Raw genomic sequence first — 23287 nt, forward strand, 5'->3', positions numbered from 1 at the left:
GTAAGAAATAAAAATCTTTGCCCAAGGCCACATAGCTAACAATTCGCTGGTGTGGGCTTTCCGTCTAGGGCTGCCTGCTTCCCAAGTTGGTGTGACTTCTCCACTTCTTCATACAGGAACATGATAGAAAAGGAAGAAATAGGGAGGCGGTAAGTACCGGGAAGGGGAATGTTAGGGACTATGGGCACTCATTTTGAAAACCCAGTGCCCACTCTATCATGCTGGGGGCTGAACGCCACAGGCTCTGGGGCCAAACAGCCTGAGCTCCAATCCTGGATCTCTCATGACAGCCCTGAGAACTTCTGCAGTTACTTAACCTTCCTGTGGCTTCCTCTCATTGGTCCCGGGGAACTGAGGGTTGCCGTGAGAATTAAATGAGCTAAATCACATCAACTGCTTCCAAGAGAACCCGGTACAACCTAAGGGCTTGATAATAGACTCCGTGGATGAGAAGGAACACGGTGAGAAGCAGAGAGGCTGAGAAATTCAAGGTCCAGCCAGCTGGGAAGTCGGAGATGGACACGGGGCCAGGCTCAGAGAACGAGACTGGGGGGCCCCTGTGCCAAGAAGGCAGCGGCAGAGGTTGGGAAAGGCGGAGAGGAGGGAAATGGGAGGGTGGGGTCACGGCGGCTGGAGGTCACAGCCGCTGGAGCAAGGGCGAGGATGAAGTCTGGGAGAAGGGGGTGTGGAAAATACCCGCTCCCAGCCAACGCTTGACCACAGGGAGCTCTGAGAAGGAGCTGGACTGGAGATCTATGTTCACAGGTTGGCCTCTGCCAGACGGACCCTCTGCATGGCGGGGACTGACTGACACGTCACCACATGCAGACAAGCACCTGTCTCTCGGTGGGTGTGAGCGGCAGGTGGATTGTAGGAGTGTCGCTGCTGGGAAGAGCCACTGGAATGGGGTGGGGGCGCTTCTTGGGGGGGGGGCTTCTTCAGCTGGCCTCAGCCTACCAGCCCTTGTACCCTTCCCCCACAAGCAGGGGTTACTATGGCGACGACCCCTTCTTCCCCACAGGCCCTGTGGTTTCCTCCACAGCTTCTTTCACTTTCTTCTTCTGCTTTTCCCCACTTTTCTTTCCTCCCCGACTCCCCCATCCCCAACCTCTCTCCCACACGCACAGGTCATCCTCGAAGAAAGCCAGGCACAAGGTAGGCAGGGCGCAGTCCCAGTGAGGAAGGTGGGCCACAGTGTGTTTGGGGGGGGTATGGAGGGGGAGTTGCAGAGGGAGAGTGGGGAGGCCACAGGCAGTGGGCTGAAGGTGGCAGTGTTGCAGAGGTGAGGCACATAGGGGCAAGGAGAGCTATTAGGACCAAAGGGAACAGTGGGGTCAGAAGGGGCAGAGGGAGTGATTTCTGAGGTGATAGTGGGGTCACAGAGCGGGGGAGCTCATGAAGTAAAGAGAGAGGGTTGGTGTAAAACAGAAACACTGCAACTCAGATGCGGGATGTGGTTCCTCTGGGGCCAGAGACCCTCATGAGAGCCAAGGGCAGCTTCAATGAACGCCCTCCCCAGAGAAGGGCAGATATGCACATATACATAACCGGGGCTGTGGGGACACCTTAAAGGCCTCTGGGACCATTCACACCTTCCCAGAGGTCCACAGGGTCCAATCTTAAAGAGCCCATACCTGGTGGCTGTGGGAGGCCCAAACACCCAGGGTAGACCCCATGGGCTCCCTTCCCCCACCCTCCCACCACCCCCATCCAGGTGCATCTCATCCAATTTCCTTGGTTTCCCTGAGAAAGCTGCAAAATCCAGTAGACTAGGGGCTCACCTTCCTCACCCAGCCCCTCTCCAGGTGAGCCAGGTCATTTCCCCCACCTCCTCCCAGAGGGAGCCACGTGCCATGAGTTTCCATCACTTTATTTTGCAAAAATAGAAAACTCAGCAATATGCGATACAGCGGAGGGGAGGGGAGATGTAAACAGAGGGGAGGGGACAGCACCCTGACCCCCCGAGAAAAGGGGGAGCCAGTGGGAATCTTATTTGGCAGCTAAATACAAACTGGGGTTTGGAGGAAGAAGGGAGGGGTCACAGGGGCCCTGGGCTCCCCCTCCCAAGACCCCTGGAGGAAGGGGTCAAGTCCAGGGTGTAAACAAAAGCTAATAAATAAATAGAGGTTTCCTCTGGGTCAGGGAAGGATCAGCTAAGCAGCGCCCACCCACCCCCCTCCCTGGGCCAAGCTGCTCTGGAGATCAAGGAGTGGGGAAGGCACTAGGGGGAGAGGGATCCCCTGGCCCCTCTGTAGTGTAGGAGGGTCCCTGCCCCGGTGGCTGAGATGGGAGGCAGGGGAAGCCCAAGGCACATGACAGGGGTGGGGGACAACATGGGATTGGGGGAGGGGCCTGTAACGGAGGGCACAAGGTCAACTCTGGGCCCAAGCAAAGAGGTGCCTAACGGAGCTGTGTCTGTCCCTTTCACCCTCTGGGCCCCCTAAAAATGCAGGGCCCAGCCTGGCCCAACCTGACCTGGCACAAGGCTGGGGCTCCGAGGGCAGCGTGCACCTGGCAGGTGCATTAGCGGCACGAGGCACCAAGGGCAGGGGCAAGAGGGTGGGCTCAGCCCCCCCTCATGCCCCCTTTTTGGTCTCTAGTGTTCCTGTTTGCTCCCAGAGGCCTAAGCACCTGGCAGAGGAAGGGGCTGTGGAAGGGTCTTCCTTCTGCCCTGGAGAGCCTGGGACCCTGGTGTCTGAGGGGCAGTGCTGAGATTTTAGAGTCCAAACCGAGGCTCACCCCTCTGCCCTCTCTCCTGGTGGGAACAGAGCAAGCCCCCAAGACTGGAGAGGGAGCCAGTTAGAACAGGGAGGGGATGAACACAGAGGCACCCCTGGAAACTTTGGCAAAAACAAGGAGCTCATTGGAAGGGGTGGAGAGAGGGCAGAGCACGTCCTCCCCCAGTCACTGGCTGTGTCTGGGAGATGGTCAGTCTACTGCCTGGAGCCCCAACCCCCACAGCAGGGAAGTCAGGGGCCCTGGTCAGGCTGGGGGCTGCAGCCTCCTTTGCCCTGGCCCCGGGGAACCTCATCCTCGCCAGAGGCCTTGGGGTGGGGACCAGGCTGCGAGGAGTCATCCTCAAACATTTCGGGGTTCTCCAGCATCTCTCGGATTAGGGGAGGCATCGGGCCTGGAATCTCCATCTTCAGAGTAATGGCCCTTTCCGCTCCTGCAACAGAGGGACAAAGAGGTTCAAAGGAGCAGAAGCCCATGCCTCTTGAGGCCATCTCCCTAACCTTTCTCTCTCTGGGAACACATAGGAACCACAGGAACCTAGCACAAGCCTGCCACCTCTCTGTCCCAGCTCACCCTCTCGCTATTCCTGGTCCCTGGGGGCCACTCCTCTGCCAGCAGCTTCTACCTGCCTTCTCTGCCAAGTTTGCTGCCCACTCATCCCATTCTTAGGCTCCAAGATCACGGCCCAACTCTCAGTCCCATCCCTCAGGCACACCCCCTTCTCATGTCTACAGCTGGCCCACTGTTCCTAGGTCATTTCTTACTAAGCTTTAGAATAATAGCTAATACCAACTGAACCCCTACTATCTGCCACACATCCTTCTGAATCATCACTGTCCAACAGAACTTTCTGTGAGGATGGCACTCTCTGCTTCGTCCAGCACAGTCCTCACTCACCCCTGGGCACTTGAAATGCGGCTATAGCCACTGAGGAATTGCATTTTTAATTCAGAGCCGTTCTAAGCCCGCTCTGTTAACTTGCTTAGTTCTCACAACAACTGGTGGGGTAACTGTTAAGTATAGTCTAGCTTCCAAACAGGAAAACAAGGTACAATAAGTAAAGGAATGTTCCCGAAGTCTCCCCACTAGCCTGCGGCAGAGCTAGGAGCCCAGTGCAGAGCCCCTGATGCTCTGTTCTGGTCTTCGCTTGTCAGCCTGCCTGCCTGACCTGAGAGACCAGCAGGTGCTGGAGAGGGGAGGGGTGCCCTCACGACTGACCCTTGGTGCTGATGCCCCGAAGGTCCGTGATCTTCATGAGCATCCTCGGGAACATGTAGGGCTGGCTGGGCCGCCGCCGGCGCGCATAGAGCCTCAGGGCCTCCAGCAGCGGCTCCTGCAGCTTGTCTACTTTCTCGGGTTCCTCCAGGTCCATGCGGTCTGCAGGAACAAGCACAGTGCTGTGACAGAGGAAGAGTTGCGAGAGACAGTGAGAGGGCCCATCCCCAACTGGCCCTGCCCTATGCCCCCCCCACTCTGTCCCATCAGCCCTTTGCCTATGGTTCCTATGGTTCCAACCCAGACCACCTCCCCTGCTTCAGGCCCCACACCTTCCTCTCCCCTCTGGTAAATCATTCCTGCCCAGACCACTGTATCTCAGCACCAATCATCTGGGATCTCCTCAGCTCTTCCTCTGCTCTCCTTTCTGTCCTAGGCCCCAGCGCTGCTGGGGAGCCTGTACTGGGTCTAAGAAGTCTGCGCATGGGGTGGCTGCAACAATGAAGGACCAAGGTCTTGCCTGGTCCGAGAGCAGGTGTGGGGTACAGTGGGAAAGGAGCGCAGGTAACCACCAGGGGGCGCCCCCGCACCTCCACAGATGAGGCAGATGGCACTGAGCAGACCAGTCTCTGTGTCATCCATCTCCAGTGGCAGGAGCTGCCCAGCAAAGGCAAAGACGAGGTCCGTGAGGGGCCCAAAGCCGGCGTTGTGCATCTGGGTCCGGTTCAGGGTCAGCCCATCGGAGAAGGTCATGGTGTCCTGCTCCGGGGTGTACCTTGTGCAGATCCGTAGCATCTGGAGGTAGGCAAGGGGAAGGCTGAGTGCTGTGTCTGGGGAAAAGCCCATCTCAGGTGGAGAGAAGAGGCGATGGGGTGCACGGGAGGGAGTTAGAAGCAGGAGGGCAACCTGCAGCAGGCACAGGAGGGAGGTGGAGGGGGGTAATCTAAAGCTTGGGAGGGAAGAGAGGTCGGAAGGAGGCAGGGTGTCCCGAAATGTAGGATCAGGTCTTGGGCAGGGGGAAGACAAAAAAAAACTCGGCTTTAGAGAGGATCTGGGGAGTCCCAGATTGGAGATGGGGTTGGAGGAGATAATGAGATCTTTGTGCAGACCAACTCCTTGGCCTCACAGGAGGGTCAGGCTGTGGTGGGAGACAGGCCACCGGGCTTAACTCACCAGGATGTCCAGGCAGGCAGCCTTGAGCAGAGTGATCTGGTCAGCAATGCTGAGCCCAGTAAAGCCAGGCAGCCGCTTGGCAAACTCCACAATCTTGATGATGCACTTGGTGGCCAGCTCACTGAACTTGTCCCAGAGCCCCAGATCCAGCTGCACCCGGTGGTCTGCACTGGAGTTCTACAGGGAAGGTAGGTGGGAATGCAAGCTAAAGCCTGCCCTGGGGGCTATCTTCTTTCTGCCCAAACCCCAAGCTCTCCCCTCTGCGTTCTGTTGCCCTTCCTTGTCCTCAGCACTAGACCGTGACCTCAATACAACCCCAACCCAGTCTCCAAAGTGAAGGGTCCCCTGCCCTCACTGGACTCACCGTGGTATATTTGCCCAGCTGGCAGAGTGAGGGGAAGGTCTCCTGATGAGCTTTGCTGACCTTGGTGATGAGCTCTTCTAACTGAGGGCTCAGCTCATAGCTGTCAAGCGACCCCTCTTCCTTTACTTCTTTCTTCTTCTTATTCCGGTCATTCCGCACAGCTTGGGGGCGAAGGCACACAGAGAGGGTCAGGACCCTCAGAACCTCCCTCTGGGTATCCCCTCTCACCCTAATTATCCTGTCCTCTGTCCTTATCATGAACATCTGTTCCCTGGGACCCTAATCGCTGCCTCAGTTTCCCTAACTCCTACGAGCTCCCATTCCCAGGCTGGCTCTCTCCAGCCCCACCCAGGGCCTGCAGCCCCTGCTCCCTCCTCAGGCCATTCGGCTCCATCCTGCCCTTCCTGTCACCCTGCAGGAGCTGGTGGGGGGGGCAGGATATGCAGGCGGCAGGATATCCACTTATAGCCTTGGCAGCACAATGGTGCAGGGGAGGGGGGCCACCCCAGATCCACCTCAGGCTCAGTCTTGGGAGCAGGGAGGCGACTGTCAAGCCCCTCCCCACTACCTCCCCATGAAACCAGGCAAAGAGAGCCAGTAACCCCCATTCACTCATTCAGAGGAAGGATTAAGCACTGAGAGGGAAGAAGGGCAAGGGGTGGGGCCTCCTGGGTGAATGGGCGGGCACTCATCAAATAGGACGGGCCAGGGACGAAGAAGCAGCACCACAAGGCAGGCCAGGTCCCGGAGGTCAAGGAAGTGGCAGCGGGCCAGCGGGAAGAGGGTAGCGACGACCCATAGGATGGAGGGAGGGAGGGTTCCTGCTCCGGCCAGGCTGGGCGGTGGGGGGGGGGGTGGCAATACCTTCTTTGGACATGCCCACTTCGAAGCACTTCTGTAGCCGGCAGTACTGACAGCGATTCCGGGTCACCTTGTTGATGATACAGTTTTTGTCACGGTGACACGTGTACACCATGTTCTTCTGGATGCTGCGGCGGAAGAAGCCCTGGAGTTGGGGGTGGGGGTGGGCAGTGAAGCAGGATGCTGGGAGTATACCAGCCTCTCTGGGGCCTTGTGGGTCGGCCCAGGCCCCCACCAGTCTAGGGGCCAAGTCTGTGCAAAGCAGCCCCTCCCGCTCCCCAGCGAGAGCCACTCACGCACAGGGTCCTGCCCCTCTGGTCTGGACCCGAGGCCCAGGGCTCCCACCCCCACTACTCACACACCTTGCAGCCTTCACAGGAGCTGACCCCGTAGTGATAGCCTGAGGACTTGTCATTGCACACGAAGCAAGGCTTGTAGACCCGAGGAGGTGGAGGGGGCGAGGGCGAGCTGGGCACCATTTCCTCTGAGCTAGTGCTCTGCGTCTCCACCGCTGGGGGGAAAGCAGTGACATGAGGGTCGGGGAGCAGGGTCCCTCACTTCTCCAGGCATCCTCACTATACACATCCACCCCCATTCCCACTTCTCCCTCCGGCTCAGCGGTGCCACCATCATCTCTGGCAAGGTGACTTCAAGTCCCAACGACCACGACCACGTACAGCCCCAGAGCAAACGCTTCCAGAAAACCAATCTTAGTGCACCTCCTGCAGTCGGGCCATCTCCCTGCACAACAGTGCCAGTCCAAGCCCTCGTGACACTGCTCAGTTCCCCAAATTCCAGGTCCAGGTCATCCTGGCAGTTAACTGCCACGGGCCTCAGTTTCCCCAGCTATCAAGTGGGCGGGGGGAGGGGTTATGGGCTGTGGCTCTGCACTCTATAGTCGCTGTCTGTCACGTCCACATCAGTCCACCTCGTCAGGTCGTCTACCTCCCACCATCTTCCTCCTCATGAGGCAAGAGTTCTGGGGCCCAGTAGGCAAGTAGCAGCTAGCACCCAGGGAGTTGACCTGCTGGGGTATTCAGTAGGTGGAAGAGGTCCTCAGTTTCTCTCAAGTAGTACATGGTGGATAATCTTCCAGTTTTTGCCTCTCATACCACCCCCTCCCCCCAAATAACTGCCAGCGTCCTTTTCTCCAGAAACCACTGAGGCAAACGGAGCAAATGAGACACAGGTATCAAGAAAGTAGGTCAGAGGATATGCAATAGCCTGATTTTACACCTGAAGGAATGGAGGCCAAGAGAGGGAAGTGGCCAACCCAGGGCCACACTACCAGTTGATGGTGGAGCCAAGCCGCTTAGGTCCTCTGACTAGGTCTAAGTGGCCTGGCAGGGACTCAAGAGAAGTTGGGGAAGGAGAGACCGAGATATTTGCTCCGATTCTCAGGTCCAGAAGAGGTTGGGGGTGTAGCAAAGCAGGAAAAGTCAGGTGACAGTGGGTAAACAGGGCTCATGGGGGAGGGGAGCTACCTCTGGACCCTCTCTGAGCCTAGGTCTTCACTCCTAAACTTCCCACACAAATACCCAATTGCAGCTCAAAGGTCGGGGGTGGGTTTCTTAGCCCCTGCCACACTGAGCGTGTGTGGCCGGGAGGACACCCTCCCTATTCAGGAGGCTACTTGGGAGACCTTTTTGATTCTGCGGGTTGTTTGGGTCTGTAGTTCATCTTCCGAGGCTGGAAAAGTCTATAAATTATTCAACCGGTAGGACCTGATGCCCACACCTAGACGCCCCAATTAGTGCAAGAAAACGCTGAGACCCTCCCTGAGGAGTGGCCCACACACCCACCTCGTGAGCACCTTCTTCCTTCTAACCCACCGTGGCCCACCTGGTCAAAAGGGCCGCCCCAGGCCGCCAGCAGGGCAGAAGGAATGCCCAGGATGCCGGGGTTCCGGGCTAGCTCCACCCACCCCACAGGAGGGAAGCCCTCCCCACCCTCCAACACGCAGACCCCATTAGCATAAGAATCCTGCCGGAGAGAGATTTCCAGTTGGAAAAGGACCGAGAAGAGGGGAGGAAAGAAGGTGCCTCCCGTCTATTCAGGACCTTGGCGGGGCGGGGGGACTCCAGGAGGTGCTGGGGCGGAGAGATGCGGGGCAGGCTGGAATGCCTTTCAGGACCCCTCCTGACATCCTAGGAGGGCACAAGTGCAGCCCACAGGCCAGTGCGTGGGGTGGTGCTCGCTCCAGCGCTGACGCCCTCCCTGCCCGCAGAGCGCTGCCTCATTTCCTCTCTTGCGAAAGGGCCTGGGTGCGGTCAGACTGGCATGGGGCAGTGCCAGGCAAATACAAGACTGGGGGCCGCAGGGAGACAGCCCTGGGGACAACTTTTCCTGTCTAAGTGGTAGTGTCACCCCTTCTGGGCACCCCTCTGGCACAAGCCCGCCCCCTGAACCCTAGAGTGCAGCCCAGGGCGTCTGGGGGCGAAGGGCACAAGAGAGCTAATTGGCTCAGGCCTGCTCAGAGTCCCTTCTCAGCCCTGGGCCGAGACCCCAACAGGAGCTAGGCAAGGGCCCCTGCTGGGGAGGAGGGGGGTGGGCTCTAGGTTTTTCTCCTTTTAAAGCCCAAATTGCTGAAATTGAGGAAATTCCTGGCCAGGCTGAGCGGAGCTTCAAACAAACTCTTTATAACCGGCTGTAAACGCTCCCAGCTGCGAGGCACAGGGCTGAGAATCCCAGACTCACAGTCTGACACACACCTCCTTAGAGACACTCACACATCGACAGCACGCAGGGCACAAAAGCAGACACACTACCCATGGGCCCCCATAACCCAACCGGCCCCTGGCGCGGGAGAACACACGGGCGGGGGTAAAAGCACACTCACTCCAGCCACACGGTGGAGGCACAAGTCACTGACACAACACCCAGCTTCACATTTGCAAGAGAGCAGCTCCGCGACCAGACAAACACCCCCAGCCTGCCAGCGCAGCACCAGGACTCTGGCAAACACCCACAAACACACCATGTGGCCCTCTCCTCAAGGGACCTCTCCCCTTCCCCAAAGCAGACACAGGTCTAAACTACTTTCTCTCTGAAAGTGTGTGGAGCGGGCCTGAAGCCCACCAAGACCCTAGAGGCCAAAATTACTGGTCCAAATTGAAATGCAAAAAAACAGACTGCCAGCCAAGTCCCTGAGACTGCCAAGCTCCTAAAAAAAGGACCCAGCCCTCACAAAAACCCCTCCTGGGAAAGCCTCTGCACCTCAGCACCCCTCCCAACATACCCCAACTCCCTTTCCTACTGGGCAGTGAAAGGAAGGTTAAGAATTCACCAGGATTTGGTGCAAAGTAATAACAGTTCCATGCTTTCTCCACCCTACAAATGCCACACTTTTAATTCTTGCCCCACCCCACCCCCAAAGTTCGGTCTCCTGCTTGCCATCTCCCTCCTTCAATCTATGAGCAGCACTGCCCTGGAACCAAAAGCACCCCTCCCAAAAAAAAGGAAAAAAAGAAAGAAAAAATACACTAAGAAAGGAAAAAGAACAGTAAAGAAAAAAGTAAAGGAAAAAAAAAAAAAAAGCCGAACTCTCGTAAACAGCTCTGCCGAGTGCCAAGGAGCGAGGCGCGTTGGCGGGGGCTCGGTGACCCCGCGCGCGCACTCCCCCTGCGCCCTCCGCCCCGCCCGCCGCCCGCCCCTTCCCAGCTGCCCAGAAGCCCCTCGCCCCGGCGTCCGCACCGGGCTACCAGCGCACTCCCAGCCCCGGGTAAATTTGGGGGGTGTTCGAGGCTCTCCTCCCGGCTCCTCCCCACACCCACCCCCGCCAGGCACTTCGGCCCAGGCTTCAAAGCCGCCTCTCATCTGGACTTCATTTTTACTGCCTCTCAGTCCCCAGCTTTTTATTACCGCTCTGGAAAGGGGTTCCAGGGCCCCAGGCCTGGCATCTCCCATTTCACGGAGAGGGGAAGATGGATATTTGGGGACCCAGGAGTCCTGTTCTCCCTGCCGCTGCCTCCTGCGGGCCACCCCCCACCATCAACAGACTTTGAGTAAACTTTTCGCTTTCTACTGAAGTTGTGCGTGTCGGAGCCGTAGGAAAAAGTCGTCTCGCCGCATACAACCCTATACACAGTTCCAAACGTTGCTTTTTAAGGTGGGGGAGGGGCGCCAGAGCCCAGCCCTCTCCCCGTTGTGTGCACCACCCGGTCCACCCCGCACGCAGAGCACACAGAATGCACGCTCGAACACGGCACTTTCCAAAACCGCCCCCGCAGCCACGCAGGGGCACACGCGTTCCCGGCCCCACGCCACAAACATCCCCACGCAAGGGCCGTGCGGATCTGCCAGCGCTGTCGGAGGGCGACACGGCGTGGAGAGACCCCCCTACACTCACACCCACACCGCCTACGTAAGGCGCTGCACACTCCAGGGATTCACACGCTCTGCAAATATTTTTTACCCTCCCAACTTCCCACATGGACTCTACAAACGCCACCCACGGTCCTGGGTGCCATATCCCTCCGGGGCCAGGGACCTGCGGGCACAAGCTACCAATAGCATCTCGGTCTCTCCCTATCCCCAGAAATTCTGGAGTGGCATCAACCGCAGCTCCTAGCTAAACACCCACCATAAAAACCACACACACTCCAAACACTACGGCACACACCCAAAGGAGTCGCTGAGGTCCCCACGTTTAAAGGGCCAGTACCTCTTTCCTACACAGCCGCCCCTCACATAGAGTCAGAATCTCCGCTTGCACCCCGGTTCCACCTTTTACACACGGAAAGGGGGAGGCGCTGCCTCTCCTGCACCCTTCACCCCACCCCTGGGCTCTGGTACCTACATTGCAGACTGGCGGGCTGAGGCCAGGCAAAAGACTCAAATCCGGCGAAACAGGAGCTGCCGGTGGCTCTGCGCAGCAAGCCGGCCCCGGGCCCGGACACCCCGTACAGCCGTCGCGGACCCGGGGCAAACGTTTCCATGCAGTCGTACATTGCGACCCGGCTTGGAGGGAAGCTGGGTGCTAGGAACACCAAGGACCCGCAGCCGATTCCCCCTCCTCCCCCGGCGGCGCCCCGCTCCTGGAGGGGGGGAGGGGGAAGGCTAGCATAGGGCGCCAGGCTGCATGGGGGGTAAGGGGTGGGCGGGGAAGAGGGGGATCCCCAGCAGGGGAAAGGGACTGGGCGGGGCGCAAAGCCGGGGCTGCAGCATCGGCCGCGGTCCGGCTCACTCTGGGCGCCTCAGCGGCTAACACTGGGGAGACCTTTTGTAAAAGCGAAGCCCGGAGGGGTGGGGGGTGGGGCTTGGAGAACGAAGGGGGCCGGGCACTAAGATTAGCAGAGCTGGGAGTGGAGCGCACACTTACACACACTCGCAGCCGGCGCGCGCGCTTGCTTAGACACATATCCGTGCATGCATTTATCTAGGCAGGCACCACGTATCTGCAAATATGCAACAGTGCGCGTGCATTTATCTGCACGCACTCAAAACCATAGCTGCACAAACGCTTGTGCAAGCACATCTAGCTCGGGAGAATGCTGTTAAGCATTCTGTCTCCACAGCCCCGAGGCTTTGCACGCATTTGCTCTTCGGCGCTTGCCCTGGTCGGGAACGGGGGAAGGAGTGAAGGAACCAAGCACACGCATTTCCTTTTGAGTTTTCCCCCTCCCCTCCCCAGCACTCTTCGCACACAAGTCGATACAGGCAGGTATCAAGGAAGACGGGGGAGAGGGGAACATGGAGGTTCCCTGCGCCCGGCAGTTCTGCGGAGCTCGGGGACCTGCACTACCTCCACCCGCTCATTCCCAGGCCTGGCTCCTCCCTCTCCCTCCGCGCGCGCGCTTGGGGGCCGAACCGTACATTCCTGCGGCTCGGCGCGCGCGGCCTCCTCCTTCCTTCCCGTTCTCCCCACCCCCGGTCGAAGGGCCGGAGCGCGCTCCCGCCGTGAACTCTCCGGGAACCCCCCTCGGGGCGGGTGGCCGGGCGCGCTCACCTCCTCCTGACCCGGCCCCGCCCCACCCCGCCCAGGCCGTCGCCCGCGCCGCCGCGGAGTCCCCCGCCCCCTCCTGCGCAGCCCGGAGTCTACCCCTCCCAGCCGGAGCCGTCCTCCCTTCGCCGCGTCCCGGGCTGCCTCCCTCCAAGTCCCCTCAGCCCCGTCCCGCGACTGACGCTCCCCAGGCGCTCCACCGCCTCTCTCAGTGCCCCTTCCTCGAGCCTGACTTCACTTTCCGAGTACAAAATTGCCACCCCAAACTGTCCCTACAGTGCCAACCGCGCCTCCGATAAACTTGCCCTGCTGAGTGCCAACTCCCCTCCCCCAGGCTTTCTACCGTGCCAGGGGCCCCAAAGTGCCAAGGGCCCCTCTCGGCTGTAACTCTCGGGTCCGGTCGTCAACTGTTCTCAGAGCCATTACACATCACCCCCCATGGGCAATCACTGGCCCTTCTCCCTTTCAGTGCCACACTGAGTGCCCTTCAGATCTCCAAGGGCCGCCTCGCTGTCCCCTCGGTAGCCCCTTCCGGGCACTGAGCGCCCTCGCCCGGCGGAGAAGTGGGTGAGGGGGGCGGGGGTTTGGCCACGTCAAGAGTTTGCCCTCGCCGGCCGGCCGAATCGGGGACCCTGGCCCCGGGACAGCGCCAGCGGCGGCGACTCCCGGAAACCGCCCCCTCCCCCGCGCCCCGCCCGGCCGCCCGCCCGCCTGGCGGGCCGGCCCAGCCGGCTCTGTCAGCGCCGCTCGCACGGGGAGCGCCGGGGGAGCGGGAGCGGCGCCCGGCAGGCCCCTTCCCCCGCCCGGCGGCTGCGGCTGGGCCAGGGCGGGGCGCGCTTTTCTAAGAATCTGTTGTACCGGGTGGGGGGCGCACTGGGGTGCTGCAGGAGTGGGGCGCCAGTTTGGAAGAATAAAGAGCAGGAAGGGGTGCCAGGAGTAGGCAGGGAAGGAAGGCGGGCGCGGAGGAGGGGCCGGGGTGGTGGCCCGGGACTGGGGGAGCAGGCGGGCGGGCGGGGAGGGGGGGCAGGGCTGGGAAGGAGGGCCAGGCTTGTGGATGGGGGGGAATGGGGAGTGCGGCTAGGGTGGCACGGCTGACGCGGGGGGGTGGGGGCTTGAAGTGGGGATGAAGTGGGAAGGCAGTGTTCTTTCCAACCCAATGTGAGCTCCCTGCTCTTGCCCCCGACCTCAAATACCCCATTTCTCAATCCAGCCCCCCACACACACACAAAAAAAGAAGGTGTGGGGGAATGATAGATTTCTGAGTCAGTCTCTGGGCAGTGGTAAAAAAAAAAAAAAAATCAATTAAGTATAAATTGGGAAGTACCCCCCAAAACCAGGGGGAAAAGAGCCCTGATTAGTCAACTTCAGGCTGTCAGTCCCCCACCCCCCCCTCCTCCTCCGAAATCTGAAAGGTCCCAATTAAGTCAGGCCTGCCTGGTTGGTAATTAGAACCAGAAGTGGCCAGGCCACAGGGAGGGGGGTTGGGAGTGGGGCACAGGCCGGGGGTGGAGGGCTCCAGGAAGTCATGAGTCCTCAATAGCCCCCCTTTCTCTTCACCAGATGCACCCCACTCCTCATGACCCCATCTGTGTGTGCTTCCCAGGCATTGCAGGGAGAGGGGGCCTTATAAGGGACAAAGAATTAGAGTGCCAGGCCCACCCTTCCCATCAACCCCAACCCCCCCATTCTAGACAGTCTTAGCACAGCCTTGAAGAGAGGGTAAGAGGATGGGGGAATCTAGTGCCCCTTCTTATCCCCAAAGTCCCCCCAGCCCTTATTGCAGCAATTAGACCCATTAGCCTTCTAGCATTTCATGGGAACCAGATGTTCTCCACCAGCCTGGTGGGAGTATGAGGGGGGGCTGCTGCCTGACTCACCCCCCCTCCCCATCTATGATCCCCACCACCACCACAGTTCACCCCTCCCAGCTAGAGCCCCACAAAGGCAAGACCTCAGAGGCAGAGAAGTGTACCCCTCCCCCCACTAACAAGGCCATTAGCACTCAGGGTCTTGCATGGTCACCCCTCTGAGAGCCTCTACCACCCCGGCAATGATGAGTTTGGCCAACGAGGGACTGTGGAGGGAGGAACAGCTTACTGCTATGCACCCCTCCTTTCCCCCCTCCTGCCACCTTCTGGATGGAGCTGGAGGATAAGTGGCTCCGAATTCCTCATGCTAAATTCTCCTTTTCTTCCAAAACCTTCCCTCAAAAAGGTGAAGAGGGGGCATTTCAAAGCAAGAAGCCCCACCCTGAGGGTAAGTCCTAACTTAGGAGTTCCACCTGAAGGACGATGGGGAGAGGGGGTCTCTGGAGGAGGGGGCAGCAGAAGAGAGAAGGGAGGTGTGAATGAGGGATGGGGCCCAAAGCAGGGGTGTAAGGAAGGAACCGGGCAGGATGGGGGCTGGGACTGGGTAGGGGGCCAGGAGAGGGGGGTGCAGCCTGGGCCCCAGTGGCGGCGGCGGCTTGCCCAGCTCCCCCCGCCAGAGAGGTTTCCTGTTGCAATCAAAGCCCCATTTGTGTAGGCCTGGAGCTGGAGCCTGAGCCTGAGCAGTGGAGACCGGGGAGGGGAGGGGAAGGAGGCAGTGGGCTGGGGTTTTTTCCTGGAGGAGGCCTCCCCGCCGCCTGCTCGCCACCCTTACCCGCCTGTTCTGCTGGCCTCCTCTGCCAGCGTCTGGGTTCTCTCTGTGTCTGTGCCTTTTGGCCTATGTAGTTCTCTGTCACCTCGCTTAGGTCCCTGAGTCTGTCTTTTTTTCAGTTTCTTTTAAGTAGAACTCTTTTTCTTCCTGTGCCAGCCTGCCCTCAGTTTCTCCATGTGACTTAGTGCAGTGCAGCCTGGGCTCCTTGCCCCAGGGACACTGTCACCAAGTTCAGAGGATAAACAGGGCTAGGTCCTCTACACCACAGACATCTCCTCAAGCAGGGAAGAGGGCAAGGCTTCCCTTCCCTCCCATCCCACTCTGTTCCCTGTAGTCTTGACAAAGCAAACAGAACATATCAGTGTTCATAAACACAGAGATACAGAGAGACGCAGACCCCAGGGTTTCAAGCACCCGTGTGAGCACGTACACCGGGACAAGTGCACATGTGCACGTGCGCGTGCACACACACACCTCTGCTTTCCCATGCACACAGGCCTGTGCTTGCCTCCACAGCACATGCCCCCCTCACCTCTCCCCTCCCCAGTTCTGAGATGCCTGCCTTACCCACTCAGGCCCCGGGAGAACCCCAAGAGGTGGAGCAAGATTTCCCTTCTCAACGTGGATGTCTCCAAGGTGCTAGGGACCCAGCAGTAGGATCCAGGAGGCAGCCTCAGGGAGAAGTTCCAGACTCCTTCATGGACCACCCTCCCTCCCATAGACTAAGAGAGAGAGAGGGCGAAGAGAGAGACACAGACTCAAGATGAGTGTGACTTGGGCATCCAACTTAGGCCTTCAATCCCTCTCCACTGGGTGGCCCTAGGCAAAAAGGTACAATGGGGCAGAGAAATGAGAGACTATGCCCTCTCCCCATGACTATGCCCCAGCTGCTCTCCCACTATGTGAAGTCTCCCAGACCCCAGAATCCCTTCCTCTCCCCTTTGCCTCCCTCTCATTTGCCACTGGGCCCTGCATGCCCCACTCCCATGCAGGCTGTCTGGACCCAAGCCTTCCCCTCCTCCCCACCCCACCAGCACCTCTCTGCCCAGGCCTGTCCCCCGCTGCCAGCCACACCCTCCCCAACTACCTGCCCTGATATTTGCTCCTCCCTTGGATTTCTCCTTTCAGTCCTCCTTCCCCCTTTCAGTGCAGCCTTGCTGGGATAGAGCCCAGTGTGACCCCTTCCCTTGCCTTCACCTTGCTTTGATCCCTGACCTTGATCTCAGTGTGTCCAGGGCACAGGAGAACTTCCTTGGGGACTTGGCTGCAGGCTCTCAGCATTCCCCCACTACCATTCTTTTTCTCCTCTCCCTCCTTACTCCCTGCTCCCTTAGTGGCCTCTCCCAGAACCTAGGGAAACCAAGTCCCAAGGCACTGAGCTGTAGGCTTCTCGGTTCTCTGTGTGAAGGGTGGTTTCTTCCTCCCTCCTCACGCCCTGGGACAGATTCATGGGGTGTAAATGAGGCAGGGGAAGCCCAGATGAGGTTTCCAAAAAGGGGGCTTTGTGCTCTCTTGTTCACCTGTACGCCACCCAAATATCCCCTTTTGGTCTACAGACGTGCCACCAGCAGGCCTCAGCAACCAGACACACCGTCAACAGCCCTATTAAATGTCGCCTCCTCACACTGACTCTGTTGTGCGCACTGGAATCTCATGTATGAGCAGAGAGTCTCGAGGACAGGCTGTGCCTAGACAACTGTATATGGTCTACACACATGTGTGCACTCACACTCACACACACACTCACACACCTTCTCCAGATGAGCACACTCTTTCCACTAGAGCTGCCAGCCCATCTAGTCACCCTTTCACACAAACACACAACCCTCTGTGTGCACCCCTCCTGAAGGCAGGGTCCTTTCTCTCCCACCTCTCTCTCCTGACCTTGCGGAGCTATAAAGGATGTCTTCATCCTTCTGTCTTTTTTTTCCCTCTCCGTCTCTGGGCCTCTGGTTTTCTGCCCTTCCCTGTGCCTCTCCTTCCATCACCGCCCCTTCTTTCCAGGTGAGGGTTCTCTACACCTGCTCACATGCGGCCCCTTTGCCCCCAGGCAGAACACAGCCACCCAGCCCTCCAGCCCCTGGGCACCCACGCCTGTCATGGCTTGGTCAAGAAGACCCACTATGAAGTGGGAGGCAAGAGGATCCAGAAGGAAGAGGAGAGGCCTAACGCTTGTCTGCTGTCAGCACTCAAAGGCTTATCCCAAAGAGGGCAGGCCTGAGGGACAAGTAGGGATCTGCACAGCATGTGGGCACCACGCCAGACCTAGAGGGAGGGGAGGAGTCCAGAACCCACATGGCTGGAGGAGAGGATGCTTCTGGAACACCCCCTCACCTTCCCCGATTACTTATGGTACAAGGGCCACCTTCTCTGAGCTGTTTCCACCCTCCCTACCACCAAGAGGAGAGTTCCCTGACCCCACACATCTTTGGGCACCTGGCACTATTTCATTTCCTTTCTGTGCTGTCTGTCTCTAAGCTGCCTCACCAGCTTCACCCCTTGATCACAGTCAGCTGATTGGCCTTCCAGACTCTTCCACCCCCCCAAGCTGCTCCCCCACTGTACCCACCACAACATACAGGCAGGAGCCTCACACTTCCCCAGACCCACCCCTGGCTGCCCATAAAAAATATTCTCCACCAGCCAGTTGACTCAGGAGGCAACATTCTAGGCTTTGGGGGCAGGAGAACTCTCATTTGAAAACAATGTCATTTGTTCCACATCCAAACCCCCTCCCACAACCCCTGTCCCCTACTCCTTTAGATCAAACCCCCAACCCTGCCCACCTTGCTAACTAGGGTGCCAATGTTCTCTAGCTCCCACCTCTGAATGTCCTCCAGTTTCCCCCTGCCCTCATCCCCCAAGGTCCCTGAGACTCACACAGAGAGGCCATCTCCTTGGGGAGGTCAGGCTGGCCCAGGCCCCGGAAGCTGGGACTCAGCATCTCGAAAGGTGGAGACCCCCTGAGAGCCCCTGGGAAGGCGAAGGGGAAGCCAGCCCCCGGGTAGCCAGATCCAGGCCCCAGGCCACCAGCTGCAAAGAGTCGTTCCTTATTGGTGGCCATGGCCGCTGCTGCCGTGAGGGAGGCTGAGTCCCCTGGGGTCTGCAATGGGCGGGGGAGGTCTTCAGCCACAGCCCCCGCCCATGCCCACTGCCCCAGCCTGGGAGGCTCCGTGCCCGCCCTTCCTGGCCTGCCCACTGGGTCTCCAAGAGTCCTGGGGAGAAAGAGAGGAGAGGGAAGGATAAGAGAATGATCACCAGAAGGTTCCAAGCCCCCTGGCCCTCTCTCACTTGGAGCCTTTTCCCTCCATGCTTCTAAGGTTTGCACCACCCTAGCTCTTCCCCAGGGTAGGAGGCAGGGCAGGATCTTATGCAGGTTGAGGAAAAATATTCTCCAGGAAAGGGTAAACTAGTTCAGGTCTTAGGACTCCCAGCAGAGAGGACCCCTAAGCTGAGACGTGACTGTGAAGCCCAAGAGCAAGCCCTTGACCCTTGACTTAACCTTCACATCAATCCTGGGAGGTAGGAATTAGGATTCCCATTTCACAGAGGAGGAAACTGAAGTTGAGCAACTGGCTTAAGATCACGAAGCTATAAGTGGTGGAGCCAGGATTCAAACTCTCCTGTTGTGAGTTCAAGCCCCATGTTGGGTGTAGAGCTTACTAAAAAAAAAAAGAAAAAAAGAAAAAAAAAAAAGAATTGGGCTTTCTGCTCAGCGGGGAGCCTGCTTCCTCCTCTCTCTCTGCCTGCCTCTCCACCTACTTGTGACCTCTCTCTCTGTCAAATAAATTTAAAAAATCTTTTAAAAAGGAAGAAGAAGAAGAAGAAGAAGAAGAAGAAGAAGAAGAAGAAGAAGAAGAAGAAGAAGAAGAAGAAGAAGAAGAAGAAGAAGAAGAGGAGAGAGACTATTTAAACTCTCTGCCACTCTGGGGAAAGCAAACATATTTCTGTTGTAAGTTTGGGGCCCTACATCTCTCTGGAAAGGAGTAGTGGTCCAGTGGTTAGGAACCCTGACTCTGGAGCTGGGCTACCAGCATTGATCCCCACCACTCACTAGCTGGACCTTGGGTGTGTTACTTAATCTCCCTTTGCTGAATTTTAGTTTCCTCATTTGTCGGTTAGGAATAATAGGGCCTACTTCATAAGGTTGTTGTAAGGATTAAATGATTTCACGTATGTAAAGCGCTTAGAATAATCTAGGGCACATATTAAATACCATGTGTCTCATGTCATTTCTCTTTGTACCTTCTCTTCCTCCATACCTCTCTCGTAGTTAGCATTTCCTTCTGTCCCCATCTTCCTCAATACTCCCTCTTTCAGTTCACCTTCTCCCAGTATGATCTCTATCTCCATTATCCCTCACTCCCTAACTTGTCTTGCCTGCTCTCCTTCAAAACCACAGATGTTGATGGAAGCCCCACTGAGTGCTAGGTATGAGGCCAGGGAGCAGCTCCTTTCCTTGTCCTCACCTTACTTTACTTCCCCAACTCCTTTTCTCTGTCTTCTCTGAGCCCTCTGCTTCTAGGAAGCCCTCCCTACATCCTCCCCTCCCTCAAGTATGGCCTGCCCCAGTAGATGTTTAACCTGAGCCCAGGGGAGGGACAAAGGAAGGAAGGAGAGAGGAAATGGGAATCCTAGGACTGGGCAGGTGGTTTCTCTCCTGATGCTCTGACAAAGGAAAGTTTGACTTTCCCAGGAGCCCCAGAACTGCCCACTCTAGGGGAGTTAGGGGGAAGGAGAGTCACACAGCCTGGGTACCTCCTCTACCAGCCAGAACCATAATGGATTGTGTGCAGAAGGACAGAGAAAGACTGAGAGTGAAACACATACAGATCACGGGGTGGGCAGGCCCAGAGGTAGGTGATAGGCATTTCTGCATCTCTTTTCATCAGTCTTTGCTTCTAGGATCAGTATCTCTACATCTTCGTACCTCTGCTTCCCTTCCTTCCTCCCTCCCTTCCTTCCTTCCTTCCCTCCTTCCTTTCTTCCTTCCTTCCTTCCCTTCTTTCTTTTCTCTCTCTCATCTACCTTGGCCTTCAAACTCCTGAGGGTAAACTCTCTTGTGGAAGTTACAGAAACTTAGACCCTAACACCACCACCCTTCACTCAGTCCTGATGCAAGAAGCAACCCTTGCTCCTCACGAGGCATCACCCATATCCCCAATGCCCTCAGACTCCTCAGCCCAGTGTCTCCCCAGGTTTAAAAGGCTGACCCCCAAGCCCCTAGGGTCCTCCTTCTTTTCCTTCCCCTATTCCCTCAAGTCCTCATCCCTGGTTAAGCCCAGGTGGAGCCAGGAGTCCGGGCCCCAGAGGCCCCTGGGCCATAGCTCAACAGGCTGGGCCACATTCCAGGTGGATTAACCCCTAGGATGCCAAGGATGAGAAGCTACAAGAGCCCCCCCATCTTCTTCAGACTGCCTTCCACTGGGCCCCGGCTCCGGCAGTCACTGTCCTTGTTTCTCACTTACAGGTGGGAAACAGAGACCTGAGTGTGGGGCAGGAGGACGTCGGTGTCCCAGAGAGGGATGCTCAGACTCCTGGTCCTTACTGAGGAATGAAGCTGTAATGAGGGAAGGACACCCCAGCTCGCCTTGGGCTTCCACCTATTTTGCCTCAGGGAAGGGACTTGAGAGTTGAGTGGAGAGGGGAAGGACACAGAGAGTCATCCATTTCTGAGCCCTGGTTCCTCTGCCCTGGCTGGGAAGGGAAGGGGACCAGAGGGTCTTAGGTCCAGGGTGGAGGAAGGGACCAAGGGACTGAGGACAGTGGTACAGAGAGTAAAAGGAAATCCTGCACTAGGGACCCAGAAGCGTTGGTTCTTTGGGGAACCTGTGGAAGGAAGAGAACCCTTCTCTCTTCCCAAGATGCCACCTCAGATGGAGGCGGGGCTGACTAGGGGACCAGGGCCCTTACAAAGCTGCTTCTCTTAGGGCTGAGGTGGAGTTGAGGGAGGGCATGGATGAAAGGGGCTGCCGGATGGGGGGGAGCAAGTCTCCCTGCTGCCCTGCCTGCTCTAGAGCTTGGAACAAAGCTGCTCTTGTCGGCTGCTCTCCACCCGCTGCCCCCCTCCCCCCTGTATAAACACGACCACCTTTTTCCATGACCCCATCCCCAGCCTGGGCAGAGAACCCAGGCATCCTCTGCTCTAGCCTGGGCCCCCAGCCTGCTCCCCAGGAGGCAGCAGTGGCCTGGGTTTCCCTGGCCTTGTGCCACTCTTGGGGGAGTCCAGACCCTTGAGTCTCCACCTCTCATCCCCAGGTGCCCTCCCTCCACCTCACTGGCCCCAGGGAGGGGCAGTGCCCAGGAGGCAGGCAGGCGGGCAATGCCAGTGGAATGTGTGTGGGCAATGGAGGGTACGGACAGGGTGGGGCAGAGGGGGGAACTGGAGGTGCCAGTTAGGTGGCTTTCTGAGCCAGGGGTGGGGGTGTGCCGGGGTGGGGGGGGTGTGCCCTGTCCTGCCTACCAGGCTTTAAGCTACAATGTGCATGCATGTGTGTACGTGAGCATGCATGTGGGGTGTGTGTGTCTGTCTGTCTGTCTATTTGGGATACCCATGTTCCAGGCTCCCTGCACATACTACCTCATGCCCCCCACCCCTTTCCTCTCTCTTCTTGCCTCAAGGATATGGGACATTGCCTGTGGTCCTCAACCCAAACTCTGCAACAGAGGAGTGACATTAAGGGCAGGAGCCTCAGACCTGAGGTCTGGGATTGCACCTACCCTGCACATGGGCCCTGAAGGGGCACAGTCATCTCAGCTTCTCACCCTACAGACCCCTCCTCAGCCTCCCCTGCCCCTCCACCCCACCCCAGCCATGCGTACTCTTACCCTCTGGCCACCTGCTGAGCTGCCCTCCTACATACTGGGTCAGGTTGAGGGGACTGGGCTGTCACTGCTGAAGACAGAGAGGCATGTCAATGGGGCTCCCAGACTAGGACTCCTAGGTCCCTGGCCCAGTCTTCCTGCTCTTCCTTTGTTCCCTTTGGGCTCTCCTCCTGAATACTCCTGAGCAGCCCCCATCCTTGGCTGGAGGGAGCCAAGACTCACAGCCTGCTTGGGGACAAGTGACAGGGAATACAGAAGTGCAGTTTAAGGAACCTTCTCAGACCCCTATCCTATCCACTTGTCTCTGCAAACTCCGGGACCCAGAGGGCTCGGAGCACTTGCCTCTGGATGTCTCCTTGCCCTTTGGATGTCCCAGCTGGGCCATGCCACCAGGAAAAGAGGAACCTGGACCAGTTTGGATCAGAAGTCCACCCGTCTGACTCCCCTGGGGAAGCCTGAGGGAGGGCTAGCGAGGTCCTTCCACACAGGAGGGAACCCTGTCTTCCCTCACGCTCCAAAGCACAAAAGTAGGCTAGAAACCCCCTGGCTGAAGACTGTTCCCCAAGCGCTCTCCTCACTATTCACCGAAATGAAGTCTCGCTGAAGCCCAACCCAGCCCCAGTCGGTCTAAATCTTCCCTATTCCCTCCCGCATCGGGGCTGACCCCCAAGTTGGGCAGGAAGCCCCTCCAGCGCTGCAGACTGCCGGAGCAGCGGAGGCAGGGACTGAGCGGCGTAGCTGCCCCGAGCCCCCGCCCCCAGCCCACCTCGGCGGGGACCCAGGCGTCCGCGGGCGGCGGCGAGCCTGCTTCCCCGCCTGACTCACCTGGAGGGGAGGGAGGGGGAAGGGAGACCGCGGACGCCCCGAGGTCCCGGCGTCGGGCGGTCGCGGGGATGCGGCGTCGCAGTGTCAGGGGCTCGCGGCAATGGGGGGCTTTGGGGGGGCACGGGCTCTAGGCTGGGACTGTCCCGGGGCCTCTCCGAGCCCGCCCGCCCACGTGACCGCCCCAAAATATCCGACACATTTTCTCCCAAACCGCACACTGACTCTGCAGGCGGGGACACGGAAAATATTTTCTTTCTTTTTCTCCCTCCCCACCCCCCCACCTCCCTCCCAGCCCGGCTCCCTCCTCCCCCTCCCGCCCTCGCTCCTCCCTCCCTTGCCGCCAGCCCCTGCCCGGCTCCCTCCTCGGTGCCCTGGGGCTGGGGGGCGGGGGTGGGTGGGAGGGTGGTTGGGCGGGGCAGCCCGGGACGCCTGGGTCTCTGCCCCTCCCATTTGCTGGGCTTCCGTGGCTCCATCCCCAGGAGGCTGGGCAAGGCTGGCAGAAGAGGTCAGTGTCCTGGGCCCATGATGCCACCCTTTCTCTCTGGCACTTTTCCCCTTCCTGCCATTTAGGGGGACTGGTTGGGTTCCCTGGCCCGGCTGTGTGGTTCAGTGAAGCCAGTCTCTGCTACCTCCTGAGGGGAGACGATGGGAGCTGTATCTCTGGGGGTGGAGTGATGGGGCTGCCGGGTACGAAGCAAATGCCACTCTCT

The 23287-nt window shown here is 58.5% G+C and overlaps 1 protein-coding gene across 3 annotated transcripts; it reads right to left on the reverse strand.

Annotated features, from left to right (window-relative positions):
* Positions 1-1855: 1855 nt before the first annotated feature.
* On the reverse strand, positions 1856-22802 carry RARG (retinoic acid receptor gamma). 3 transcript variants are annotated; one of them, XM_080812268.1, is made up of 10 exons: positions 22578-22802; positions 21756-21822; positions 17808-18142; positions 6712-6860; positions 6353-6494; positions 5489-5649; positions 5125-5301; positions 4542-4746; positions 3955-4113; positions 1856-3169 (listed from the first exon to the last, which is right to left on the reverse strand). In XM_080812268.1, exons 3-10 carry the CDS (start codon positions 17989-17991, stop codon positions 2970-2972), a joined length of 1377 nt encoding a protein of 458 aa, XP_080668394.1. In that variant the 5' UTR covers positions 17992-18142; positions 21756-21822; positions 22578-22802; the 3' UTR covers positions 1856-2969. The 3 variants fall into 3 exon arrangements, with proteins under 3 accessions (XP_080668394.1, XP_080668396.1, XP_080668395.1); XM_080812270.1 differs by lacking the exons at positions 17808-18142; positions 21756-21822; positions 22578-22802 and adding an exon at positions 12634-12701; XM_080812269.1 differs by lacking the exons at positions 17808-18142; positions 21756-21822; positions 22578-22802 and adding an exon at positions 11148-11535.
* Between the last annotated feature and the right edge of the window lie 485 nt (positions 22803-23287).

This window comes from Martes martes, assembly GCF_963455335.1.
Source record: "Martes martes genome assembly, chromosome: 8".
Taxonomy (NCBI): Eukaryota; Metazoa; Chordata; class Mammalia; order Carnivora; family Mustelidae; genus Martes; species Martes martes.